This window comes from Typopeltis vanoorti, chromosome 3, assembly GCF_054136105.1.
Source record: "Typopeltis vanoorti isolate ZY-2024b chromosome 3, IOZ_Tvanoo_1.0, whole genome shotgun sequence".
Lineage (NCBI taxonomy): Eukaryota > Metazoa > Arthropoda > Arachnida > Uropygi > Thelyphonidae > Typopeltis > Typopeltis vanoorti.
In genome coordinates this window covers 119,671,058-119,690,021 of record NC_143551.1, presented here as the reverse complement: position 1 = coordinate 119,690,021, position 18,964 = coordinate 119,671,058, and the positions used below count along the sequence as shown (strand labels likewise).

Here is an 18,964-nt window from a genome sequence, read left to right as displayed (position 1 = left end):
ATCGTGACAAAAGAAATGTCAGCATTATATGTTTTCTCTCTCTCTCTCTCTGCATGATGAGAATCAAAAGGTAGCAGGTTTTTTTCAACAAGAAAAAGATTTCGACATTGAGTTTTCATCCCACATATAGGCAAATCAGCTAGAGAACAAATGCAATTAACAAACCAAACCACTATTAGTAGGTAATGTAGTGTGTTGATCATGGATAGTGGCATAGATGTGTAGGTGGAGAATTAAACAGCGTACAATGTGTGTGTGTGTGTGTGTGTGTGCGCGCGCGCGCGTGTAGAGTGCCCATCCATAGCGAGTCCTTGAACCCCTCGGAAGTGTCATTCAATAATAATCAAAATAATAATGTATACCTGTGACAGAGACAAAATATTGGAAGCATTAAAGTGATGTTTAATTCATAAGTGTGCTGTTTTCATGCTATTAAACATCCAACAGGAAGACTGCTCTTATTTAATCTTTAGAGGTACCTGTGGCATAATTAAAATTAATAATTTAACATGTATAAAGCCAACAGTAATAACGTTAATGAATTAAAGGTACAAATATTTCATTCTGAAAGTAACACTACATCATCAGTGTAGAACAAACAGTTAAAGGAATGGAATACAAAGTACAGAACAGTCGGCGGATTATCAATTAAATTGTTGCCACGTGCCAGAAGATTAATATTAATAAAATAAAATATTATAAAATTAAATTAAATAATTCTTGAAAACTATTTCATTGATGGTTGCATAAGATAAGAATCTCCCAAACTTTTGGGAGAGAGAGACAGTCATTTCGATTCAAATTTGGCCAATGTAAAAGGGCTTCGCAACTTTCTTTAAAAAGACATTTATATTTAAATCTGCATCTGTGGAAGATGCGGATTTAAAGATGGGAGAATCAATACAATTAATGATGGGTCTTACTGGATAACCTTCTTTATGGATTTTTTGGAGGCCATATAAGCAAGAAGTTCTTCCAAAATGAGTGTGCAGTTTATCCACGGTGTTTTGATCCCAAATGATAACTTTATCGAGCAACTTATTTAATTGTTTAATTTCTTTTTAATTTAATTTCTTGATAGGTGGAGGTATCTTGTAAAAGGAAGGTTACTTTTCTCTCATAGGCAGCCTTATTCATGATCACTTCAGCTTTTCCTCTATCAGCTTTTGAAATAGATATTTCACTATTTTTTCTTAATGAAGTTAGCGCATGGATTTCTGAACTCGAAAAATTACATGGCGGTAACTTGCTTTTAAAAAGTGAGGCAGCAACTTCAAATTGTAGTTTATTAGCATCTTCGCTAGAAAGTCTTGACAGATTACATTTCATATTATGCAAAAAAAAAAAAAAAAGATGGATGCATTTAGGTATTACGACAAAATCAAGGCCTTTAGCCAATGCACTAGTTTCAGCATCAGATAAAGGGTGTTCAGAAATATTAACAATCCATTTATTCATAGGAGTGTTCTTAGAGATAATGTTTTTCATTTGCTTATGGTATGACGATTCATATTTATACATAAGTTTGCAGGAATATTTTTCATGAAATGATTTTCAAGAAATCAATCACAATCCTACAAATTCGCAAATTAAACAATTAAATAAGTTGTTTGATGAAGTTACCAGTTGGGATCAAAACACCGTGGATAAACTGCGCACTCATTTTGGAAGAACTCCTCACTTATATGGCCTCCCAAAAACCCATAAAGAAGGTTATCCAGTAAGACCCATCATGAATTGTATTGACTCTCCCACTTATTGAATTGCTAAATTTTTGTCACATTCATTAACTGCCCTTACTGGACATTCTAGATCATTCATCAAAAATTCAACACATTTTCTTGAACAAATCAAGAATGTTCAAATCAAAGAGTCAGACTTGTTAGTTAGTTTTGATATTGTTTCCCTTTTTACGAATATTTCATTAGCTGACACACACTATCGACTTACTATATGATGATTACCCTCCAGATATTGCAAAGATCTTTGAAATTGTTATACATTCAGGATATTTCAGCTGGAAAAACAAAATCTACAAACAAGTTGAAGGTACTGCCATGGGTAGCCCTCTGTCTCCACCTTTGGCAAACTATTTTTTGAAACATCTGGAAGATACCTTGTTTTCATCCATTCATCCCCAACCCTCTCTTTGTTTCGTTTTTGCTATTTGGCCACATGCTGAAGAGGAACTTACCACATTTCTACAACAGATAAATACTCTTCACCCACGCATTCAGTTCACCATGGAAAAAGAAAAGTTTGGTAGTTTGCCATTCTTGGACATCCTCCTTACACGCACATCTTCTGGTACTTTGTTAACAAGTGTTAACAAATTTTGTTATCAAAAATTGTTATCAAAAACCTATCTTTACTAGCAGATACATTCATCAAAAGTCTGCTCATCACACCTCTCAAAAAATTGGCGTTATCCAATCCTTAATTAATAGAGCACATAAAGTGTGCTCCTCCCCATTAAGCTTACAGCAAGAACTTTTCACTATAAAAAAGTTAATAGAATCTAATCAACAACAATCAAATCCAGCAGATAATTGACTCCTATATTCCAACACCTCAGGATTCTTCAACAGACTGAAGAGTTCCAATCCCTTATATCTCAGGTATCTCAGAACCTAATGACAGAATTTTGAAGAAGTATCATCTTATTCCCACATATTTTCCTATCAACAAAATTTCTCACTTGTTGCCATCTACAAAAGACAAACTGGCACCTCTATCAATAGCTGGTGTTTACCAGATGCCATGTGAATGTAATTTATCATACTTTGGACAAACGGGCCATTCTGTGGAAAAAAGAATGAAGGAACATCAGTATTATATTGAATACATGAAACCTCATCAAGTCTGGTCTAGCAAAACACAGCATTGACACTAAACATAATATCTAGTGGGATAAAGCTTGTCTTCTACACAGATGCATATTTAAATATGAATGTCTTTTCAAAGAAAGTTGCAAAGCCCTGATCGGCCGAATTTGAATCGAAATGACTGTCTCTCTCTCTCTCTCTCTCTCTCTCCCAAAAGTTTGAGAGATTCTTATCTTATGCAACCATCAATGAAATAATTTTTAAGAATTATTTAATTTAATTTAATAATATTTTATTTTATTAATATTAATAATCTGGCACACGGCAACAATTTAATTGGTAATCCACTAACTGTTCTGTACTTTGTATTCCATTCCTTTAACTGTTTGTTCTTCACTGATGATGTACTGTTACTTTCAGTACGAAATATTTGTACCTTTAATTCATTAAAGTTATTACTATGGGTTTTATATGTGTTAAGTTATTAACTGTTGTTATTTGCTATAATAAACATATGTTTCACCAGGCAAACGTGAATTTTCATCCTTCACAGTTAATTTAATGCAAATGGCACTGACATAGACAAAATAAATAAATAAATAAATTTATAAATATATAAATAATAAAAAATTTATAATTCATAAATAAAATTAAATAAACAAATAATAAAAGTTCTTAAATTGCTGGAACTCTTTTCCTGAACTTACCTTTACGATGTATGTATTGAATGGGTGAAGATCTGTTACATTATAAGTAATGGAGTCACTAGAGAAGCATGGAAAACTATTATTGATAAAAGAAGTGATATTAGATAATGAGTCTCCATATATATATAGATGATACTGATGAATAATTCCATGACAAGGAGAAGGCTGATGCCAACTAATTACAGCATAATTTGAAGATAGAGATTCTATTTTAACCTGTGGTACTCCGGGCACTAGATATCAATTAAAAAATAGTGTGCATCAGCATGGCAATCAATTACTTTTCAGTATATTATAACATACATAATTATTCAAATAAAAAGGGGTTACCTTCTTATGCTTTTTTGAGTTTAAGAATTCTGATTAAGGTACCGAGTTAAGATTAAACTCATTAAAAAGTGATTAATTACAAGATTCTAGGTATAACAATAACTGGCAATAGATATGATACTATTCCAAACTGAAAAGTACATATCAGGTAAAGAAAATGTCATGTTGAATTTCTTCAGGAAAAAAAAATTAATATGGCTAAATTAAACACTAATGGGATTATCACAAGAATGAAAAGTAATGCAGGTTTTCAAATAAAACAAAACAAGAATTACTAAATGATGTCTATAAATTAATGTAATTCATCTCCAAGCTGTCACATATGTACCAATATAAAATAATCAATGTATTTAAATCTCTTCCATCTGTTTCTTCAGGAATAAAATAAAAAATCACACTTAAAAAAGATGTTATATATAAAAAGTACTCTTTACATTATCAAAAGTCCGTTACAATTACATTTCAGTAAAATATTAAGCAGATGATCTTGCTAATGTATTGCCTTTTGCTAAATTTAACTGATTTATATCCTTCTTACCAGCTTTGATGTTAGATATCATTAATTACATAGATGCAAAGTACTCAGTGAAATTGAAATAACATTTGAATACTGTTAAAATGACATGAATACAAAGCATAAATTAAATTATATATTTTCTGGAAGTGAAACATAACACACACACACAGGATGAACTAAACAACAGTTCAATGACCCTACTATTTCAACTAAAAGTCTAAAGTCCTAGGGAGGACACCTTCCAGGATGGTAGTAGGGTATTGATTGTTGTGCAGAAGGTCTTAGAACTAAGGTTCCAGTATTTTAGGCAGTTTGACACATCCATACAATACTGGAACCATAATCATAAGACCTTCTCTGCAAAAACCAATGGTTGTTGTACACCTCCAGTATTTTAGACAGTTTCACGCATCTATAATTTATTTAACCTAGTCTAGTTTTAACTGGTATTTGCCATAATTTGATATAGAAGATACCAGTTAAATGTGAATAGTGGCACTTGCTACTTCAAATGAATTTGGAGTTAGATGTCTTGCAAAAGTATTATTGTTCAGTGAGGGTTCAGAAGTGAAGAAACTATAGGTCGGGAGAGAGGGGGAGATGCAGATAAGTGTGGATGTAGTCATTCTAGAGGTGAGGGAGGGTGATCACATGGTGATGAATGCAGCTCTTCAGGTTCTTAACTTTAATGGATAGTTAACATAAGGTTAGAGGAGGTACTAGGAGTGTATTTTGGTTTATGAATACTTCCAGAAGTATTCAGAATAAGTTGAATGTAGCCAAATGTTGTAGGCATTAGTGAGACTTTGTGGATAGGGATACAGTGTTTTCAAAGAGGACAGAAGAGACAGGATGGGTTAGAAGGGGTTTTTGCTAATGATAGCAGAAAGATCAAAGTCAAAAAGAGTATTTGTACAATAGAAGGTGTCCTTCTATTGTACAAATAGAAGACAGGATGCAGAGGACAGTTCATTTGAGACTATCTCGCATGAGATAGAAACCAAAAGGATAAAATGCATAGTTATTTGCTCCTCCAGACTAGAGGGTATAAAGCAGAATGTGGATTGCAGGCAGTGGAAAATTAGTACAATGAATGCAAACCAATTAATTCTTATGGGGGACTTCAACTATGGGGATATATTGGAAGTAGGAATGGGCCTAGGGAAGGAGGGATATGGGATTTATGAAGCTACTAAGAGATAATTACCTGTGACATGCAATGAAAGGACTCCAGGGTTTTCAAGAGTTATATGGATCTGGTTATAGCATCAGAGAGCTTAGCAGAAATCAAGGTAGCTATACTGCCTCTGATTGGGAAAGCAATAATATAGTCTTGACCTTACAGACCACCAGACATCCAGATATTGCTGTTAAGAAGGGATATATGTAGGATTACGAAGCAAGTGATTATGATATACTAAGGAAGGCAAAGCAGTATAAGAATTATATATACCCAGAATGAGGAAGATAATATCAATTGATACTGATAATCTATCTAACAGGAGTTAGATGGATTAACAGAAGCAAATGAAATAGTTGAGTTACAGAGTAATAATTTTGTAAAATATGCAATCTAGAGATTCTGCAGTGCCAAATATGATATTGACTAATGTGAGAATAGAGGCATGGAAATTGGAGATGCTTAATAATATACTGCATAAAATATTTCATAAGAATAGATATGGTTAATCCATCTAACTGGAGTTAGATGGATTAGCAGTATCATTAAGTAGAGTGGCAGAAAACGAAAAAGTCACAAAGAGAGAGCAAGTCCAAAGTTAAGTATGAGAGGTAGCTAGGTGTTCAGGCCAAAGGAAATCCCAAACAACTTTTTTGCTCTGCAGTGAGTAAAAATAGAATGCCTATGCAAGGATGACTTTAATGGGTGCTGATGATTACAGGAAACAGAAGCAAAAATAGTTGAGTTACAGAGTAATAATTTTGCAGAGTATGCTAACTGGAGATTCTGCAGTGCCAGATATGATATTGACTGATATGAGAACAGAGGTATGGAAATTGGAGATGCTTATAATATACTGCAGATACTGCAGTGAGAATAGATATCAGGATATCAGCCTGCATTATGAGAATGTGCAAAAAACTGGCAGCTCCTTTGACCAAGTGGTCTTCCTAAAACTGAGTTTTAAATATGATAATTTAAGCCTTAGTTCTGGGAAGGTGTCTGGAGAGTGAAAAGAGGATAAAATAATTCCAATGTATAAAGAAAACTCCAACACAGGAAGTAGCAAATTATAGTCCAATCAATTTCTCAGAAGTGGTGATTAGGGTACTGAAAAAATAAGACAAATTCAGTACTGGATAGGCAGGACTATGATACTCTATAGGGTGCAACATAGTTCTGTGAAGGGTAGCCTTTGCCTTAGAAATCTGTGTACCTTTTATAATAAAGTGATAATAAATTTAGGGAAAGGAATTAGATATACAGTGATACTACTAGATTCTGCACAGGCATTTCACACAACACCTCTTGAAACTTTTTCCATAAATTGGAGCAAATGAGGATGAAATAAGCAGGTGATTTGAATAAGAGGATGACTCATGGAGAGGTATCAAAGAGTAGTATATGAAGGAAATGAATTCTGGAGAAGCCGAATGAATAATGGTGTACCACAGGTCTCAGTATTTGTTCCACCAATATTTAATTTGTACATCATTAATACAGAAAATAGTCAGTGAAGATAATGTAGAGATGCTGAAGGATAATTTAAATAGAATGGCCATATGGAAAAAGGATAAGGGCTACCAGTTTAATGTGGCAAAGTGTAAGGTAATGGACTTTTGGATGACAAGATTACAAACTGTGTAATACACTGATAGAACTGAACTGCAGGAGGATGTGGCCAGAAATTTAGTGGTAATTGTGGATAGGTTTAATGACTAAAATAGCACATTACTTGGTCCTTGAAGAACACACTAATGAGCAGGATAGAGAGGTTATTATTCCACTTTATAAGGTTTTAATAATGCCTTTGTAAGGTTTTAATTAATTCCATAGATCTAACCAAATTTGTATGAACCTATGCATACAGATCTGGTTGCCTGGATTCCAAGAGAATGTGGAAGTGGTAAAAGTCTAGAAGTAAGTGATCAAGATTATGGTAGATCTATGGAATATTCCCTATGAGGGCAGACTGTCTGTAGGTTTCAATAACTAGTCGAATGACAAAAAAATGAGGAGAAATGATCATCATGAACAACATTTATTCACGTATAAATAGAGAAATATGGACAAAAATATTCCTGAAAACACACCCCAACTCAACATCACCAGAGTTAAAGATCGGTACTATCAACATAAGAAGCCTGAATGGCAAAGAAATGGAGCTAGCTGAGAAATTAGATAAGTACGAGATCAACATAATAGGGGTGACTGAAACAAAAAAGACAAAAACTGGTGAGATCTTTCTGAGCAATAAATACAAAATGTTATATTCAGGCAATAACAATCAAGGAAAAGAAGGAGCAGCCATAGTATTCAACACTAAATACAAGGCTAATTTTCTTGAATGGCAGAGAGTCTCATGTAAAGTGACGTGGGCAAATATGAGAATGGGGAACTGACTGGACAATGAGACTTATTTGTGCCTATGGTCCCACAGATGATTCTACTAAGGTAGAAGTGGAGGAATTTTTTGAGGCTTTTAGAGAAAGCAACTGACAGAATGAAAAATGAAAAGTTGGTCCTTGTTGGGGATCTAAATAGCAGAGTAGGAAATGATTGTCAGTCATACAAAAATGTTTTGGGAAAATTTGCAGAAAAGAGCACAGCTAATAATAATTGCAAATACCCTGTTGAATTTCTGCTCAGGACATGGACTGGTTATTACTAACACCATGTTCCACATAAAAATGTGCACAAATTCACATGGAGAGAAGAGGCAAAGAATAAGAAAATTCTCACTGACCATGTTTGTTGATATGATGTTTTCCAACTGGTGCAGGACACCAGAGTGTACAGAGGATTTGAAATTGGAAGTGATCACCATTTAGCCTTGAGCAGGATAAAATTGAATTTCATATTGTAAAGAATAACATATAAGAAAGTTTTAAAGCAAATAAAAGTTGAGTAGCTCTCAGATGTGAACTCCAGACTAAAATACACAAAGATTATTGAAGAAAAAATGAAAGACTTTGAGAACAGGAACCAAACCTTGGAGATTCAGTGGCAAGCCTTGAAGAAAACCCTGATTGATTCAGCCAGAGAGGCATGTGATGAGGTTGTCTGCAAGGATAGAAAAATCAGAACTCCATGGTGGACACAGGAAGTTAAAGAGGCAGTGAAGGAAAAGAAGAAAGCATATCAAAAGTTCCTGTCAAATAAGTCAGCTTGTGCTCTTAGAGAATATAGAGACAAATGCAAGAATGCTAAATTGAATAAGAGGATGACTCTTAAACTTAAACACTGTGTAAAACTATCTAAACAAGTCATGGGAGGACTTTGCCAAGAACATAGAAAATAAATATCAAGAGGGGTGGCAAAATATTCTGTAGGTTGTTGAAGAAGCTTAGAAATGGAGGAAAGAGTGTGGTAAAAGGAGTTAGAGATGATAAAGGTGACATGAAAACGGAAGAAAAAGATATCCTTGAAGTATGGAGTAATTACTTTGAAAAATTGCTAAATGAAACAAGCAGTGATAGCACAGTGTTAAAAAACAGTCAACCGGCATACATTCAGGAATACATATCCATACTTGAAGTAGAAAAAGACATCAAAGGCTTGAAATGTGAAAAGGTAGCAGGATTAGATGATATTCAACCAGAAATGCTGAAGTATAGTGGTATAAAAGTCTTACAGTGGCTGCACGGCATAGTTAGAAGGCCTTGACAGAGGGACGAATTCCAGATGATGGGAATAGAGCTCTCATAGTACCCATATACAAAAAGGGAAATAAAAAGAGGAATAAAAAACTGAATGTGAGAATTACAGAGGTATTTCCCTACTGAGTGTTCCTGGCAAGATCTATGCAAGTATACTTGAGAAACGGTTGAGAAGAATTGTGGAAGAAGAGCTTGGTGAAGAACAAGCTGGATTCAGGCCAAATAGAGGCTGTCAGGATCAGATCTTCACTTTACGACAAATAGTCGAGAAAGCATGGGAATATAACAAAGATCTGTATTTAAGTTTTGTCGATTTGGAAGAGGCATATGACAAGGTGCCAAGAGAGAAGCTATTCAATACGCTGCAGTTATATGGTGTCAATGAGGCATTATATCAAGCAATACTTAGTCTTTATTTGAGTTGTAAGTCAGCAGTTAGAATTGAAGGAAGTACAGGAAGATGATTTAATGTTAAATCTCGTGTGAGACAAGGATGTACATTATCCCCTCTGTTATTCATTATCTATATTACTATTATTATTATTACTATTATTACGGGCAACTCCAGGGAGTCATTAGACTCATCGAGGGAGGCCCCAAATCATATTCATCACAACTATTCGACATTCATACATTATCTATCATATCTCGCCTTAAACTCATTCACTGTCACAGCATCCACCACAGACTCAGGGAGCACATTCCACTCATTCGCTACTCTAAAAGTAAAGAACCCAGCTCTAACACCTTTACTAACCACACTTTTGCCCAGTTTCCATGGATGTCCCCTAGTCCTCCCACAACCAGCCCTGTTCTCAAAAATATCCTCTGAATTAATTTTATAGAAACCCTTCAGTAATTTGGATGTCTCAATCATATCTCCCCTCCTCCGCCTATCAACCAATTTTTGCAACCCACAAATACTCAACCTGTTCTCATAAGGTTCATTCCACAGACTTGCTATCATCTTGGTCACTCGCCCCTGGATCCTCTCCATCTCCTCCCGATCAAGAAGAAACCTAGGTGACCAAATCTGAGCACAGTAGTCGAGATGGGATCTTATCAAGGCTCGATACAGAGGAACAATAACCTGCTTGTCTCTGCATGTCAATGTATTCTTCAGCAACCAAGTGATTTGATGAGCTGATTTGGCCACTTTTGCAATGTGTCCCCTAAATTTCAATTCCTTATCCACCAACACTCCTAAATCTCGTGCCTCGTCAATTTCCTGGAGCACGGTTCCACCAATGCAGTAAACTGCCGCCAATCTTTTCACCCCAAAATGCATAACCTTACATTTTGCCACATTAAATTGACATCCACTCTCCTTAGCTCAGACTTCCAATCTATCCAAATCATCCTGTAAAATTTTGACGTCATCTGCATTCACTATTGCCCTACCCAACTTCGCATCATCCACAAACATGTGGATCACATTATGAAGGAAAGTGGTATTAAACATGATATCAAAATTGGAAATGTCAGCTCTTTGCTTTATGTGGATGATGTTATACTTCTAAATAAATCTGCTACAAGTCTGCAAGATTCCTTGACTAAATTGAATAACTGTTGTAATAGATATAGTATGATGGTCAGTAATAAAAAAGACAAAGACAATGAAAATAGGCAGAAACAATGAAAACATCAAATGCATCCTGAATGGTGAACCTATAGAACATTTCAGCTTCTTAGGAACGATTTTTAGTGAAGATGGTTAATTAAATATGGAAATAGACAACAGAATCAACAAAGCTGGTATGGTAGGAAGTCAATTGATAAATTCATATGGAATAAGAGAGAAATCAGTCATAACACTAAATTGCTGTGTACAATACAATGTTTAAACTAGTTTTAACTTATGGATCTGAGAGCTGGGTCACAAGTAAAACACTTGACCAAAGACTCGAGACCGCAGATATGAGAGTCCTGAGAAAGATTAGAGGTGTGAACAGATGGCATCAATTTCAATATCATATTAAAAACTAGGATATTAGGAAAGAACTTGACATTGTCAGCATCCAGGAATGCATTAGCAGAGCTAATCTCAGGTGGTATGGTCACTTAAACAGAGGAAAGATTAGCAAAACAAGTGTTCTCTGCAGGATGGCAGGAAAATGACCCAGAGGAAAACCAAGATATAGGTGGATTGATATGGTACAAAGTGCCTTAGATGATAGAAATATAAGATCTGATAATGTTGTAGCCTTGACAAGTAACAGACTGATTTGGAGGAAAATTGTAGATAGGAAGTCAGTAATGATGTAAATTTTTCATGTAGTGCTATCATATCCTGTACACCCCTTGAGGGTGCATAGCAGGAATTTTATAATGATGATGATGAAATATTCATATAACAAAAATACATGTAGATAAAGTATATTAATTTGAGCCAAATGGTAAATGTCATATTGGTTCACGAGCCTAGTCTTCAAAAAGAATTTTTCTTATGTAGCTAAAACTGTTTTCTCCAGCTTTCTCTTCCTCTGTGGCTATTAGTTGGCCTGTAGAAAGAAAGAAATACTAAACATAAGTGAAAGTGGATGTCTAAATTGGTGTCCCAACCATCTCAATTGACTTTTTTGAATGGTTTCTATTAGGGGTCTTTGATGGCTTTCTTCAAGAACGACAGTATTAAGAATGTGATCTTGCCATGTATTCCTAGTACTCTTCAAAGGTATATGTTTTCTTAAAGATATTGATAATATTTATTGCTTGTTGAGTAGTGATGTTTCATGTCTGAATACCATATGTAAATATGGCATGACTGATTGTTTTGTACAGACAAATTTTAGTATTTGTGGTGATGAGATTGGATTTCCAGATATTACTCAGACTTTTAATTCCATAAAAGTCTAACTAATATATGAAAATCCAATCTCATCACCACTCTATCAGTTATTGTTATGAAATTGAAGAACTTTGTGCTTTCTTTTCACTGCCTGGTGTATATCAAGTTCCGTGTGACTGCAATCAGTTGTACTTTGGACAAACCGGATGCTCTATAAAAAAAAAGAATACAAGAACATCAATCGTACATTCTTCACAACAAATACAATAAGTCTGGATTGGCACAACACAGGATAGAGACAAGCCACAACTTTCTCTGGTCCAGGACTCACCTTCTACACACTACTGTCGCTATAAATTTGAATGCCTATTCAAAGAGAGTGCTGAGGCGTTACTTCAATGCTCTAACACTTGAATCGAAATGATTTCCTATCCTTGTCAAAAATATGGGAAAGTTTAATCTGGATAGAACACTAAGTTTTTTTTTCAATTGAGACTTAATTCTTACATTAGTCTAATGTTATGTTTAATTGAATTTATAAATTAAGATTGATATATGAAACTGTGAATTAATACCTATAATTTATTCATCACTCTGATGAAATTAACCTCTCTTTAGTGCTTAGAAATGTAACATCACATGGCTCGTTCTACTTTTGAATGATCACTTGTTTGTATTCCACCTTGTAAAAACTGTTCATATCAAGCCACTGATGATAGTCTGTTAATTTCAGACTGAAATATTTGGTAAATATTAAAATATTCTTGTGCTAATGTGTTGATAATTCTTAATTTATAATATCTGCATGATTAACTGTAAGGAAAGTGTGTGTGCAATTTTAGGATTTTTAAAGGTCTAATATGGTTTTATTGTATACGGTACTGTGCATCATGGGCCTGATGTGCAAAATCATGCTGGGCAATTTTACATTTGCTGCAGCATGTGCAAAATGGCCTTCCCAGAACGAGAGATTTCTGGAAACAGAATGAAACTGGGAGACATGTTTGCTGAAAGTACTTCATGAGTGAATGTTATAAGTGTGAGGAGAGACAGCATTTGTTACTTGAAAGATGAAATGCTTGATAATCTGAATAGGGTAGTTAGTGTTGCAAGTTGTATGAATGAATGTACGAATAACACAGCAGAAAATGAAGAGAATGATCAAATAGTATTGTAAAAGATAATGTTCTTACGTGGAGTTCTTCATAGAATAAAATGTGAGATTGAGTAGTTGGAGAAATAAAGTAGTTGGACTCTCTTTCTCTCTCTCTCTCCCATATAGTGCACTTCTCTCTCTTCATCCTTGATCATCCTCATTTCCTGGATCCTGATGATTTTCATTGTATTCTTATCATCCCACCATTTTGCACTGCATCATTTTGCTCTGCTATAATCTCTTCTTTACCTTTGTATCCCTCCTCTTTCTGTCCTTCCACAACCTGCTTCTCCACCTCTCTGACTCTTAGTGGTATTCATTTCATATGAACCCCTGTGTACTCTTAGTAAACAACAATCACTCCAAATAACAAACATCAAACCCATTCAAATGCATTCCATCAGCTTTATATCCATTCCCATTTGCTCCAACTTTTACAATAGTTTTTCATGGGTCTAGATCTGGCTCTCACTGATGAGACCTCAATAAAGGTCAAAACCAGTCTAGGTAGTGATCCTCCCATAATGCATAACATTATATATGTCTGAAAGGATATGTGCTTTGCATAGGGTTGCCAGATTTTGGAAAACCAAATACAGGACATGGATGACCAAAATAATGATGATGCTTTATGCCATGAAATGCCATAGTTATTCAGCAGCAATAACTTTTCTTTCATTGCAGGTATTTGGTTTTACAAAATAAGTATCAATACTTTTGGAATTGAAACTTGAAATGCTCAATTTGTGTTTCTGAGTGTTGATGTGTTGTGTAATATATGATCATTCCCCATGTGCAATACTAAATGTTCATCTACTAATTTTGCATTCAACTTCGTCATTATGTGTTCCTTTTGCAATAAAATTCCATTCTTTCGAATAATCATCGGTAAAAACACACTTTCGTTTTGGCATTGTTAAGGGCTTAAGGAAAGAAACAAAATTTAATTTACCTTTGTATAATTAATAAAGAAAATTAATTTACCATTAATTATATAGTTTAAGTATTAACCAAATATCGTACAATTCAAAAAAGGCAAGATATTATTTTAAAATAATTATTGAAATAACATTCACATACTGTATCGATGTCCAGTATGCGAATGTTATATAGAATAGGAGAGAATAGAAACAGTAAGAGAGAGAGAGAGGGAATGAGAGAGAGAGAGGTATGGGAATGCTAGAAGAGGAGAGAATAGGAGCAGTATAAGAGAGGGAATGAGAGAGAGGTATGGGAATGATAAAAGAGAAGAGAATGGAAACAGTCAGAGAGAGGAAATGAGAAGAAAGCAAGGGAGGAGTGCTGGAACCAGGGATAGAGTGATGTCAAACAGCAGGTAAGTAGGGGATCACAGAGAGAAAGGGTTAGGGGGGGAGAGAGAGAGAGAGTGAGGGATGCAGGTGAGCAATCAAGGAATAGAGTGGTAAGAGGTGTGATGTATGGAGACTTGATGATCTGTGGTGTGCAAGATAGGATGCCACAGGTGTGTTTGCCTGGAGGGATGATAGAAAATGTGGCAATGGCAAATAAGAGGGGTGAAAGGATGGATGAAACGATTGTGATGGTGGGCACAAATGACTTGAGAGGCAATGTAAATAGGGTGGTGAGAGATCTGAGATCCTTGCTTGAGGTTGTGCAAAAGAAAATGCAGAGAGGAAAGATTGTGTGTGTGTGTGTGTGTGTGTGTGTGTTGCCCAGGTATGATAGTAACGAGCTGAGCAGTAATATAGAATATCATAATAGCCAGAATGTGTCAGAAGAGAGGACTGGAATATGTGGATGCCTGGAGGGTGTTTGAGGACAGAAAGGAACTGTATGCAAGAGACTGCTTGCATTTGAATGAGGAAGGACGAAGGCATCGGGAGAGATTGAATGATATAATCACGTAATCACAAGATAGATATTTATTTAACCAAATATTTCGGTCTGGAAATAGCAGACCATTGTCAGTGGTAATACAAGAACAGTTTAAAAAATACAAGCCAGAATACTAACAATAGATCGTTAAAATTATAACACGCCGCGTGATGTTAAATCACTAAGTATGAAACGGAATATTTTGAAGTACCAACATGATTGAATTTGCTATTAAAAAAAAAAAAAAAAAAAAAAATTAATTAATGAGTAATCTTGATTAGACTTTCCCAGATTTTTGATATTGATATACAGTCATTACGATTCAGGCTGGGGCGGTGGAGCAAGGCCTCCACGCTTTCCTTGAACAAACGTTCGAACCTATAACGGGATCTATGTAAGAGGCGAGTCTTGGACCAAAGGATGCTGTGGTTAGTTTCGATCCCGTGTTGAGCCAATCCAGACTTTTCAGGTTTGTTGTGAAGAATGGATGATTGATGTTCTTGAATTCTTTTTTCAAGAGAATGTCCAGTTTGTCCAAAATAAAAGAGATCACAGTTGCATGGAATTTGATAAACTCCAGGAAGAGATAAAGTTGAGCGTTTGTCTTTAGGAGAAGGAAAATGAGAAGACAATTTGTTAATAGGTGAATACATAGTTGTTAAATCATATTTCTTTAAAATTCTTGCGATAGGTTCTGAAATACCGGATATATAAGGAATAGGCACTCGAAGTGTTGAAACTTTGTTGTTTTGTAGAGGATTATAAGAATTGAGAAGACGTTGAGTACTTTTTTCAGAAAAGCCATTGAGTTTCGTGTGTTGTTGGATAGTAGAAAGTTCTTTCTGTAGATAATCAAAAGTAGAACAATTAGTTTTGGCTCTTCTGATGAGGCATTTTAAAATTCCTGTTTTTTGACATGGATGATGGGCTGATTCTTTAAGAATATAACGACCTGTGAATGTTGGTTTCCTGTATACTGTAGTTGTAAGAATATTTGAAGGTGATCGGATGAGGAGAACGTCTAAAAAAGATAACTGGTTGTTTTCTTCTAATTCCATAGTAAACTTTATGCGATATTCAAGGAATTAATACTGTTTAAAAAGGAAGGTAAGGCGTTTTTGAGGCCAAATAGTAAATATGTCATCTATATATCTAACCCAAAAAGATGGTTGAGGGAAAATAGATGCGAAGAGGACTTTTTCTAAATGTTCTAAATAAAAGTTGGCTAAAGCCGGAGAAAGAGGACTTCCCATGGCCGTTCCTTCTACTTGGCTATAAAATTTGTTTTGATATACGAAATATCCAGAATGTATTACGAAATCGAGTTTTATAATATCTTGAGGAAAGATGTCAGCAAATAATTTTAAAGTTTCCTTGAGAGGTACATTGGTATATAAAGATTCTATATCAAAACTAACCATAAGATCTGTAGGTTGTAATGAGACATTTTTTAATTTTTCCAAGAAATCTGAGGAGTTTTTTATAAAAGAATTAGAGTTGCCAATGTGAGATATATATACCAATGTACCTCTCAAGGAAACTTTAAAATTACTTGCTGACATCTTTCCTCAAGATATTATAAAACTATTCGATTTTGTAATACATTCTGGATATTTCGTATATCAAAACAAATTTTATAGCCAAGTAGAAGGAACGGCCATGGGAAGTCCTCTTTCTCCGGCTTTAGCCAACTTTTATTTAGAACATTTAGAAAAAGTCCTCTTCGCATCTATTTTCCCTCAACCATCTTTTTGGGTTAGATATATAGATGACATATTTACTATTTGGCCTCAAAAACGCCTTACCTTCCTTTTTAAACAGTATTAATTCCTTGAATATCGCATAAAGTTTACTATGGAATTAGAAGAAAACAACCAGTTATCTTTTTTAGACGTTCTCCTCATCCGATCACCTTCAAATATTCTTACAACTACAGTATACAGGAAACCAACATTCACAGGTCGTTATATTCTTAAAGAATCAGCCCATCATCCATGTCAAAAAACAGGAATTTTAAAATGCCTCATCAGAAGAGCCAAAACTAATTGTTCTACTTTTGATTATCTACAGAAAGAGCTTTCTACTATCCAACAACACACGAAACTCAATGGCTTTTCTGAAAAAAGTACTCAACGTCTTCTCAATTCTTATAATCCTCTACAAAACAACAAAGTTTCAACACTTCGAGTGCCTATTCCTTATATATCCGGTATTTCAGAACCTATCGCAAGAATTTTAAAGAAATATGATTTAACAACTATGTATTCACCTATTAACAAATTGTCTTCTCATTTTCCTTCTCCTAAAGACAAACGCTCAACTTTATCTCTTCCTGGAGTTTATCAAATTCCATGCAACTGTGATCTCTTTTATTTTGGACAAACTGGACATTCTCTTGAAAAAAGAATCCAAGAACATCAATCATCCATTCTTCACAACAAACCTGAAAAGTCTGGATTGGCTCAACACGGGATTGAAACTAACCACAGCATCCTTTGGTCCAAGACTCGCCTCTTACATAGATCCCGTTATAGGTTCGAACGTTTGTTCAAGGAAAGCGTGGAGGCCTTGCTCCACCGCCCCAACCAAGGTCGTTCCCATACATCCAAGTTTCATCACCGGTAATGATCCTCAAATTTCACGTTTTTTCAAAAATGAATTTCACGTTTGTTCTTTGTTCTAACTTGCTGTTCATGATGAAATCGTAGATGTGGTAATGCAGGTGGTCAGAACAGCATCAGTTGCACAGCGCCCGATATACACAGGACGATGTCTTTTGGCACACTGACTTATGAAGGTAGGTGCTCCCTGTGACTGTGCATGCAGCTTGTGCTGCCATCTGTTGGTATGTTACAAACCTAGTCTCAAAACTTTTTGAAACCACCTCGTATGTGGAATTATAAGGCAGATGATTATAATAGTCTTAGGTATCAACTAGGGGCAGTTCCAAGGAAGGCAGAATTGGAAGGGCGAGATATCATTTGTTCTTGGGAAATTGTGAAGGAATATTTGTTATCAGCAATAGTAAGCTTATTCCACAAGTGAAGACACGGAAGCAATTTGGTGCAAAGTGAATGACAAACAATATCAAACAGGAACTGCAGTTGAAAAAAGAGATTATGGAAGAGATATAAGGAGAGAGGTGGAGGGAAGATACACGAAAAATAGAAGATGCAGGCCAGCAGAGTGACCAGTATGGTGAGAAAGGCAAAACTGGAATATGAGAAGAGATTGGTACTAAGATCCAAAGAAAATCCTAGGGAATATTTTAGCTATTTGGCCAGTAGGAGGAGAAATGATTGCAGAAGAATGACATAGCAGGATAAAAATAAGAATAGAGTGATTGATGCAGAGGAAATAGTGGAGTTGTTCAATGAGCACTTTATTTCATCCTGGAGAAGGTTTTAATACTATAGGGAAAAGGCAGGTTCAGGGTTTAGAGGTAAAAGAGGAGAGTGTGTTCCAAATACTGAGTACTCTGGATACCAGTAAAGCTGTGAGACTGGATGGTATTTCACCACGGGTTTTGAGAGAATGTACTAAAGAACTGACAGCTGGTTGCTGTCAGTTCTTTACAACAACTGGTTCCATCAACTGGTTGTTCCAACAACTGGTTGTGGAAAAGGTATATACCCAAAGAATGGAAGGATGGTAACATAGTGCCGCTGCACAAGGGTGGTATCAGACTGGAAGTGTATAATTATAGGCCAGTTTGAGTGTCATCAGTAGTTGTTAAGGTCTTGGAGAAATTAGTGAGGGACTACATACAGCATTGGGCAGATGAGGGTAATGTTATCTGTGAGAATCAACATGGATTTGTTAAGGAGAGCTCCAGGTTTAGTAATATGATTGCCTTTTATAATAAAGTGACAAGAGCAGTTGATGAGGGAAAGGCATATACTGCCATTTTTTTTGGATTTTGCAAATGGCGTTTGACAAGGTGCC

At 35.3% G+C, this 18,964-nt stretch overlaps 1 protein-coding gene across 1 annotated transcript in view; it reads right to left on the bottom strand.

Annotated features, from left to right (window-relative positions):
- The window catches only part of LOC150108517 (receptor-type tyrosine-protein phosphatase mu-like), a 1,155,664-nt gene that overhangs the window by 569,855 nt on the left and 566,845 nt on the right, over window positions 1–18,964 (bottom strand). Inside the window, exon 22 of the mRNA XM_090415942.1 lies at window positions 3,533–3,765. Coding sequence (XP_090272068.1) covers window positions 3,533–3,765 — 233 coding nt within the window. The remainder of the gene's footprint in view (window positions 1–3,532; window positions 3,766–18,964) is intronic.